We start from the raw sequence: 10066 nt of genomic DNA on the forward strand, positions 1-10066 counted from the left end.
ATCCACTCACCCACCATGCCACTATTCACCATCCATCCATCCATCCATCCACTCATCCACCCACCATGCCACTATTTACCATCCACCCACTCACCATGCCACTATTCACCATCCATCCATCCATGCATGCTCCCACCCATCAGTCCACAACTTTTGGCTGAGCCCCATTCTAGGAGATATGGCACCAAGACACAAACGCCCTGCTCTAACGGGTGCAGTCCTGGGATGTGTAGTAGGGGCAAACTGCTAAACAGGAGAGTTCCAGGTAGTGGGACAAGGTGAGGAGACAGTGACTGATGGGCAGTAAGAGGTGGCCAGAGACAACCTCACCCAGCCCCAATCCATCAAGGTGAGCCCTCAGGGGAAGAGGCTGCCCTGCCGGTGCACAGGGTGTAGTGTCCGCAGCTGGCACTCCCAGTGTGGCAGGGAGGCGCTGTGAGGACAGGGTGAGTGCTGGAATCCAGAAACACTGCAGCAATGTGGTGGGAATTTCGTCTCTGCTGAGGCCAATAATAAATGCGTGATCTCAAAGCAGGTGGTGGTGCAGTGGTCCCACAACTGGACCCACATGGGAAGGTCCCGGGTTCCTGTCCCAGAACCTCCCTGTGCATGCCGGGTGCTCAAATGTGACCTTAGCTGGCTGAGACAGAGGGGAGGGGTGGATCGTGGCACGAAGACTGTGGGGGTTGGGTGTCTCTCCAGAGAAATGAATAAACTTAAGGAAAAACCATGTCTCACGTTCTGTGTCTTTGTACCATTTTTCTAGTAATTAGTTTTTTTTGTTGTGCGTTACAAATATTTTATAAAACTATGAAAAAAAAATGGCCCTGCCCCCAAAATAGCTGGAGGAGCAACCGTGGGAGACAGGAAGGAAGCAGAGGGGTGGAAGCTGGAGAGGTGGGCGGGGCCAGGTTCTGGGCCCCCCGCGGTGTGAGGAGAGCCTGACTCAGCATGCAGGGACACGATTTGCTTTAAGCTTTGCTCTTTTAATGACCCTGATTATATGTGGAGAAGGGACCAAAGTGAGTCACAGGAGGAATAAAAAAGTAGGCTGCAGCTGAGTAGGGAGTGGGCTGCCAGGGAGGAAGGAAGGAGGGAGGAGGCCTGGATGGAGAGCGGAGAGGAGAGTGGCTACACCTGAGCATTGGATCGGGGCGCTGGAGAAAGAGGAAGCACAGGCACTTCTAGGCTCGGGGACTCAGCCCTGGGCAAGCGCCGGTGCACTCACTGAGGAGCCAGGCCAGCGGAGGGGTGTGCTGACCGTGGTGAGGGAACCCAGAGCTCTCCTGGGCTGCTTTGCAACCGGGACATTTCCAGGCTGGAATGTCTTCCGGCTGAGTGACCAAGCTCAGGGCTCAGGGGAAGGGATGAAGCTGTTTGGTTAATGTGTCTGTCTTGCCCAAGGACTGAGCAAGTTTGAACGAGGCCTGGTTTCTCTTCCTCTTCCCAGCATTGACACATTGCAAAGTGAATGAATGAACGAGTGAGTACTGAAACTGGCACTCGGCAAGTCTTCCAGCCTTAGGATATCCACGGTCATTGGATGGGAAGCTCTTCATGTGCCAGGCATGGGTACCTGTGTTGTGTGCTTGTGCACACACATATGAAAGTCCGGGGTCAGGACTGTCAGCAATGGACGGTACCAAGTCCCCAGGCCCTCTGCCCTGCACTGCCCAGCGTGGGTGTGGTAGGGATGAGACACTTTGAAAACAGATTGAGCTGTAAGCCCAGGGGTCTAATGACCCTGCAGGGCCAAGGTACAGCACAATGACCACAGGCCCTGGCACCTAGAAGGGAGGGAGCAGAGAGGGTGGAGGAGTGTTTGTTCAGAAATGTACCTGGGCCGCTGTGGGCCCTGTTCTGAGCTGAGCACGCCCAGGCATCCAGCCCCAGGATGGTCACAGCAGCGCAGGGGTGGCTCTGTCCCTCCCACTTGACAAGCAGGGGTCACCATCACTGTGGGCAGCATGCCTAAATTGTGGGAGTCCGAGCTCTAGTCTGCCACCCCAATAGCTGAGCTGTCCCGCCCTCTGGGTCTGGAGCCTCGCCCCTCCTCTCCAGAGGGAACAGGCTTCTGCTCCAAGCCGGGTAACTTGGGGCACATCGAATTGACCCAGGAGCGAAGCTGGGCTCTTCGCCCTCCATGCTCCAACTTCCCAGCCGAGTGACAATGGCCATGCTCCCTGACCTCTCTGAGCTCCGGCTTCCTCATCTGTGCAAAGCACACTGCTTGGGCCCTTGGCTCCTTCTACACCAGGTGCCCTTTACCCTCTCACCCTCCCTGCTACCCCCAGGCACCCTGGGGCATGGCCAGGAGAAAGACTTTCTTTCCAAAATCCGAGATAGCCCCGTGTGCTGTGCCCTTTCCAGCATCAGACCCTCATGTCCACTGAGGAACAGGGTCAGCATGGGGGCCACCCTCAGACAGCAGAGCAGACTGGCCGTCACGTTGCACCAACAGCTCTCCCTTCTCCACCTCTGTGATCACACCAGTGTGAGCTGGGAGGTGTGGATGGAGAGGGCTTTTTAGAAGACTGAGGGAAAACAGTGATTGTTGCAGGAAAAGGGGTGGTCAGTGGGCTAGCCAGTTGAACTAAAGGCCATCCTGATGCTGGGAGAGTGGACAGTGCTCTGTGGGGAAGGAGGTGGAATCTGGGGCAGGTCCCCGGCCTCCAGAGCTCCCCAGCCGGTGCAGAGCATGCAGATGCACACACGGGCCACAGGCTATGCCGGAACCCTCCCCAGCCCGGATCAGTCCTACCTGTCCAGCAGGGCCTTGTAGCTGAGCACCCCGGAGATGAGGCTGGCTGCAAATCTGCGGAGAGAGCTGAGGCTGAGCCTCTCCTCCCACAGGCTCCTGCCCTCTTTTCCTCCTCCCTCCTTCCCTCCTCCCTTCCTCCCGCCTTCCTCCCTCCTAGCCCTGCTCTGATCCAAACTCTGGGGTCACCTGCCACATGCCAGGGCTCCATGGTGCTCTAACCAGAGATGGATCTCGTCACTCCCCACCCCAACCCTGATGCTGCCAGCCCATCCTGACTCTTGGACTAAAAAGGGTCTTTTGGGGGACCAGCGGATGGCATAATGGTTACATCGCTGAACTCCCATGTAGTTGACCCTCGTTCAAGTCCTGGACCTGGTGGCTTAAAACTCACCGGATGTGTGTGTGCGTGCCCAAGATCCTGAGAGGAGAATGGAGAAGGGCTTGTGGTGTGGCCCTCCTCCATCCCCGGGGGGTGATTTCTCGCTTTCTGTCTCTCTGTCTCTTTCTGTCTCCGGTGAGCGCACATGCCTTATACCAAAAATCTCTCTCTCTAAAAAAAAGAGATCTTTTGGTGAGAACTAGGGGCAAGGATGCTGGGGAGGAGCCGGGGAGGAAGCTGGAATCACCTGGGGAGGAGGGAGAGGGAAGCAGGAGGAGCCCCGGAGCCAAAGCAAAAGGCCCACGGTAAGGACGGGGCTCTCCTGCGCAGGGCCTTCGTGGCCCTGAGCTCTGGAAGCCCAGTTGGCTGGGAACCATCTCTGTCTGGACCCCCGACACTGCTGAGCAGGGAAGCTGTGCTGGAGGGGCACTGGGCAGAGCAGCAGGGTGTGTCCTCTTAACTGTGCATGGCTAATGAGCCCTGGCTTAATTGCACGGGGAGGAAAGGCCCCCTCTGCGATTGGGAGAACTGTTTCCAGAAGTCATTCATCCATCCCGCCCGCTTCCTCAGGCCCAGGGGAGGCCCAGGCTGCAGGGGGAGGTTTGGCAGGGGGCAGGGTGGGTCTCCCTGGCAGACTGGGTCGTGTACAGAGGCGGAGGCTGACCTCTTGTTTGCAGGCCATAAGCCTGCTCTCCCTCGCAACTGTGCCCACCGTCTGTCTCATCCAGGTCTTGAGACCACAGACTCAGAGACTCCTGCCCGCCCCTCCCTCTGCCGCTGTCATTATCATCATCATCGTCATCATCACCGTCATCATGGACCCAGCGGCACTTGGGGCGGCTCAGTGAGCTCTGAAATTGCAGCAGATGGCAGAAGCTCTGCGGCGGCTGGCGGGGAGGGTGGTTTCCACCCCGCGGCAGCCTCTGTTTAGACGGGAGCCCTGGAGGGCGGCAGAGGTCCTCAGATGGCCTGGGCCAGTGTGTCCCAGAGATCAGAGCCGGTGGGTCCGAGGAAATACACCCCCTCCAGGGCCTTAGCCAGGTCAGGGCAGGCCTGGGACACCTGGAGCCCACGGCCACCCTTAATGCCCGTCCCACCCCAGACCAACACGAGGGGGCTTCAAAAAGGTTGTGGAAAGTAGAATTAAAGTATGAGTTTATTGGGGTGCAGAAAGCAAATTGAAATCCATGCAGTTTTTCAGGCTACCCTTCTCCAGGGTAGAAAACCCCTAGAATATTCTAGGGAGGACCATGTGAGTCACCAAGTGCGGCCACACCTAGCCTCCTCCTGACTCAGGACTCTGGTCTTCCTTCCTGGAGCTGGGGCCAGGCCCTCACCTGGCAGGTACGGAGCTGAACCCACGGTCCGTGCCTCACCTTAGCTGCTCGTTGGTGTCTTGGAAGTGCTGCTTGGCAAATATCACAGCTGGGCTGGAGTTGACGGGCAGAGGCAGGCGGTTATTGAGGTACATGTCGTTCAGCCAGTACTCAGACACCTGCAGAGGGAAGGAAGTGAGGCCCGGACGGCTGCAAGCCCCTCCCGAACGAGGGCACTGGCTGTGGGAACCCCATCCCATTCTGGTGGTCCCAAAGGTGAATAGGGACATTCCACTGGCTCCCTCGTTTCATTCATTCATTCCCCAAACACGCACTGAGCCCAGCCACGTGCTCCCCGGGCGCCAGGCCCAGCCTCTGTCTTTGCCCCAAACCATTTCCTTTCTCCCAGTGTCTGCCCTGGCTGTTTGGTCTCCATCTTGGTCCCCTGCCTGTCCTTTTGTGTCTCCTTCCTGTTTCCCTGGGCTCACCTAGTCCCCTCTCCCCTGATCACGCCTGATCCGGACCACTTTCCAAGGTTCTGGGTCTGTGTCCTGTTTTACCTACAATGTACACTTCCTTCCTCTCCCCGCCCAGTTCCCTACTTCTACAAAGAAACTCTGTCCTCATCTCTCCCCACCTTGTCTCTATCCCCCCTGTCTCCAGTCCTGCCACATCTCTGTCCCCTGTCTCTCCCCACCTTGTCTCTATCCCCGTCTCCAATCCTGTCCCCTGTCTCTCCCCATCTCTCTATCTTCCACCCCAGTCCTGTCCTATCCCTGCCCCTGTCTCTCCCCACCCCGTCTCTATCTTCCCTGTCCCACTGCTGTACCCCTCTGGTCCCCTTTCCTCATCTCCATCTCCCATCTCTCATCTTGCCTGTCCGTGCCCCTCACTGTCTCCCAGTTTATGCTCCCTGTCTGCTCCTCTCTGTCCCCCTTCCCTGCCCCACTTTGTCACCTACCTGCCCCTGGCCCACCCAGGACCCTCGCTGTCTCCAGGTCTGCCTCTTGCCCCTCCTGGGAGCCCTTACCCAGTTGGCTGTCCTCTCCTGCCGCTCCAGGAGCTTCTGCTGCAGGGCCTCGCCAAGGCCACCGGGGGCCCCAAACTGCTGCACAATGGCCTGCGTCTTCCGGAACTGCTCCTCGGGCACCAGGTGCTGCATGCACTGCAGGTAGGTGGCCAGGGTCTGCTGCAGTGGGGGCACTGGCAGCTTGGGCAGCCCCTGGAAGGGAGGGTCACAGGCTCTAGCTCTGTCTGTCCTGCATGTGCCCCACGCGTGGCCCACATTAATCCCGTATCTGTCTCCATCTGCCCCATCCCTATTCTCTCTCCGGGGTGTCCAGGGCTTGGCTCAGCAGAACGAGGAATTAGGAAACTCTGTTTGCTCTTCCTGCTCCTCATGGTGCTCCCCTTCCCCCTGTGATGCTCCACCCCCAGGAGGGCACAAAACGCAGAGGAAGAGACCATGATGGCACCAGACAGACCTGCCTGTGCCATACCCTGACCTGCCACTGATCAGCTGAGTGACCCTGAGCGAGTCACCTGTGTCTCGAAATGGGGGTGATAACCTTTTCCCCTCAAAAGACCAAAGAGATAATGGACGTGAAATTCTCATAAACCGTAAAGAGTGAGTTTAGGATTTAGAAACATTGCTCTCGGTACTGCTGGCTGATGGGCATGCCTCACTCAGGAACTGTGCCCAGTGGGGCTCCGGGTCTGACATCTCCAGGTGGAAAGAAGCCGATTCTACAGAGAGACTTGGACGGGTAAGAGATGGCTGGGGAGCAGCTCGGAGCTGCCCTAATTACCCTAATTCTGCAAGGTGTGTTTGCCAGGACTCGACTCACACCCTGAGCTCCTTGCTGAGTACCTCCTGAATTGTGTCCCATGTGGGTACTAGGCAGGGGGTAGGGTGCGAGTGGAAGTCCTTGGAAGCCCTCCCTTCTGAATCTCTTTAAGTCTCAGCTCTGCACCCACAAGACTCAAACAGCAATGCCTATCTGCAAGGGGTGCAGGGAGAACTGAGGGGAAGAAACACCTGGCCCCAGGCGGGCACATCAGAAAGTGTTAGGTGCCGGGACGCAGCCCCGCCCTGCTGAGCGGAGGCCTGGGAACAGGTCCCAGGGTAGATACAGCAGGGACAGAGACCGACCCTGGCTCCGTGTGGGGATGGGCACAGGCCACACATGACATTCTGTTACGATGTCACTGTCCTTATTTCTCCAGAGGAATTCCTAAGAAGTCTACCATCTTTGGGGGCTGCAGTCTGGGCAGAACCGCCCACTCGTGTGCTGACATTGGGAAATCCAGTGCCCGTGTTCTCCTGGGAGTCTCGTGTGTCTTCGACCTTGGACTTAGCTGAGGCAGGGGCATTTGTCCCACTTACAGATGAGGAAACCGAGACCCAGAGAGTGAAGGGACTGGCCCAAGGTCACATGGCAGTTTGGGGAAATTGCTGGGAGCTGCGTTCAACCTTCCTCCAAGTCCACTTTAGTTATTCTCTCCCTTTCTCATCTGGCTCGCTTTCCCACCCCTTCCTAACCTTCTCCCTCACTCAGCTGGGACAAAGGGAAGCAGGCTTTTTGTACAAGTGCTTAACCTGTCCAAGCTGGTGAGAGCGGGCTGCCTTCCTCCTGGGGTTCCTTCTCTGTGGGATGGTGTGTTTCCAAGAGGAAGCCCAGAGTTTGTCCCCACCCTGGCAGGCTGGAAGCAAAGGGGTCATTGAAGCACCCCTAGCACTGCACAGCTGCCGTGCCCTGGGCAGAGGCGGGCCACGCGAGTGTGTGCGTGCATGTGCGTGTACAAATGGAGGCAGCCCTCTGCCTGTCTGAGCTTGTCTCCAGGGTTCACTGCAGAGGGTGGGCGTGGGGTGGGGTGTAAGCGCCATGACAAATGACTCAAGGCTGGGGCTGGGCAACATCCTGGGCTGCCAGGTCTGGGCCCTGCATCCAGCATTCCTGGCTCCTCCATCTTTTGTGGTCAGGGGTCTGTGTGGTGGGTGGGTGGGCAAGCCCCTAAGAAAGCCTGGCCCAGCTGGTGGCCTGGCCTACAGCACCAGCAGGACTGGCTGGAACCTGCTCGAGAAATGGCTGCCATCCCTCTGGGTCCTGACAGAGCTTAGCCTAGAAGGGGGGAATTGGTGGTGGGTAATTAGGAATGAAGCAGAAACTCTTGGCTCCCTTCAGGCTCCGTCGTGGACTCCCCTGGCTGAGGCCAGAGGCAGAGACTTGTCCTGACAAGGGTCTTTGAACCCTGGGTCACAGTTTACGTGAGCCAGACCATGGACTACACTCAGAGGCGATGGGAGACAGAGTCAGCGCTCAATGAAGCTACACTCAGTGGTGGGGGGCGGGCAAGCACTGGACCAGAGGTTCTACAGTGTTCTCCAGCTGCAGGGGTGGGGCGGCGCATGAGCAACCTCATGGGGAGAACCAGAATGTTCTACTCCGGGTGTCAAATGAAGGCCGAGGAAGGGAGAGGAGGGAGGTGTCCAGGGCACATGCAGCAACCTGTGGTCGGGAGCGTGGCACCGTGGCACCGTGGCTGTGCAGGCTGCTCGGAGAGAGGGAGCAGGCCAGGCAGGGGTGTGGCAGCACTCAGAAGGGAATGCGCCCCCCAGCCACCTGGGAGAGAGCTGGTGCCTGGCCCAGGTCATGGGCTTGCCCTGGCCTCTGGCTCACGCCCCTGGACCCCCGTGGCACCTCTCTGGGCCAGGTCCAGCCCTCCAGCCCCTTGCAGGCTCCTCTGCATGCTCTGTGCAGGGCTGCGGCCTGGCCCCAGGCCCAGAAGAGGTCAGGGCTAGGTCCGGAGAATGCTGGGTGCCTGTGCCACTTGGGACTGCTCTGGAAGCAAGGGCATGTGAATTGGGGGAGCAGGGATCAAAGAGTGGGGTCCAAAACGTCACTCACAGGCTCCTCCTCACCACCCGGAGTCTTCGCTGCCATCTTGTGGGGGACCTTTTCCAGGATGGGCATCTTGGGACTCTGGTCCAGAGTAGCAGAGGTGAAGACCTGAAGGCCACAAGGGGGAGGTGTGAGCACAAAGGCCACACAGGTCTGCCATGGCCCAGGCCTCTCCCAGCCTGCCCCCCACCCCCCAGTGTCCACACTGAGCCCCACGGTGGGAGAGAATGGATCCTGAAATGAGCTTCCAGCTGGGCCTCTCCCTGAAGCTGCTGCCCCCATGGCAGTGGATGGCCCCAGGGCAGTGCTGGAGGGAGCAGAGCCGAGGCTGACAGAGCGCTCCTGGCCCTGCCTGGGACCCAGTGCACATGCACTTTGCTAACGACAATCTCCCTTTTCTACTGGGCTGTGAGCTTCTGGAGGGCAAGGCCAGACCTGCTGTGCTCAGGGCTTCATCACGGTGCCTGGCCTGGAACCTGCAGGCCGGGTGAGTGTTGGTTGGTCACTCTGGGCTGCTTGGGAGTCGGTCTGTGGCCAGGCCAGCGAGGACTGTAGGGCCATGGGGCGGCTGTGACTGAGAGGGCTCTGGTCTGCAGGCTCCCAGTGGAGGTGCCATGGGCACTCGGAGGGAGGTGAGGGATGCATGGAAGTTGGGCAGCCAGGGCCCCTGGGTGTCACCTGACTTAGCCTGGGGAGAGGCAGAGTCATTTAGAAGGCGCAGTAGAAATGAGTCAGGTTAAAGGAGGCAAGGGCCGGTTTTTAACTCTGCTGGGTGCAAGCTCTACCTCTGAGCTCCTTCTAACCCTAAGCCTACAGCCGGGCACGCCATGATCGCCACCCTCTACTCTCCCCCAAGAGCCTAGAGCTGACATCTAGCTCGGTTCACACCAGCCCTACCCAGAGGCAAACACAGCGCAGATGTGGCACAAGGCAGGCGGGTCTGGGAAAGCCGAGTTTGCAGGAAGACACGGGAACCAGGCCCGAGGCTGGAGGAGTCCCGCCAGGGCAGGCTAGACAGGAATGTAACTAGCTCCTTGCTGTGAGGAGCAGGGATGCTTCCCGTTTCGTGGTCTCCAGGCCCAAGTAACAGGACAGCAAGGGCTGCCCCACAGGAGGAAATCTGCGGCGTCCAGGCGATTGTCCACTCAAGCAGCAGTGTGTTCCGAGGGGCAGGGAGGACAAGGTCAACTTGATAAAGGCCCTCAAGGCCGCGCCCCGCCTCTCCGTGTTCTGCAGCACCGAGGTGGGAAGACCCTCAGTCTGGCGTCCGGGATCCAAGTCCACCGACCCAAGTGGTCCTGGCCTGCCAGCTCCTCTTCCTTCTGGACGCCTAGGCCGCTCTAGAGGGCGTACGTGCGTGTGTATCTGTCTGTCGGGTTTGTGCCCCCCACCCTGCTCCCGCCCGCCCAGCTATGTAAGGCTGCCTGGAGGCGCCTCTGCTGTGCCCCCGACGCCCCACCACCGCCGACCCGCGGCAGGGTGTCTTCACGCTCTGCCTTGCAGCGGCGCCCCTCCTACCCTGGCTCCTAGAGGGTCTGGAGATTGGTCGGCGCGTGCGGGCACTTCAGGGGTTCCTGGCGAGGCCGAGCGCCCGCCACCTGCGCACGGGGGGGAGCAGACCTCTGCGCTTAGCGGAAGCGGGACCAGGCGAAGTGCCAACGCGCGCGGACTGCCAGAGCCTCTCCCAGACCAGGAGCCGGAGCAGCCG

At 59.2% G+C, this 10066-nt stretch overlaps 1 protein-coding gene across 1 annotated transcript in view; it reads right to left on the reverse strand.

Annotated features, from left to right (window-relative positions):
• The window catches only part of CHAT (choline O-acetyltransferase), a 73046-nt gene extending 64616 nt beyond the window's left edge, over positions 1–8430 (reverse strand). Inside the window, exons 1-4 of the mRNA XM_006165908.3 lie at positions 8365–8430; positions 5487–5678; positions 4517–4635; positions 2762–2815 (exon numbers count right to left, since the gene is read on the reverse strand). Coding sequence (XP_006165970.1) covers positions 2762–2815; positions 4517–4635; positions 5487–5678; positions 8365–8430 — 431 coding nt within the window. The remainder of the gene's footprint in view (positions 1–2761; positions 2816–4516; positions 4636–5486; positions 5679–8364) is intronic.
• Between the last annotated feature and the right edge of the window lie 1636 nt (positions 8431–10066).

This window comes from Tupaia chinensis, unplaced genomic scaffold, assembly GCF_000334495.1.
Source record: "Tupaia chinensis unplaced genomic scaffold, TupChi_1.0 Scaffold144071_2, whole genome shotgun sequence".
In the NCBI taxonomy this organism is placed as follows: domain Eukaryota; kingdom Metazoa; phylum Chordata; class Mammalia; order Scandentia; family Tupaiidae; genus Tupaia; species Tupaia belangeri.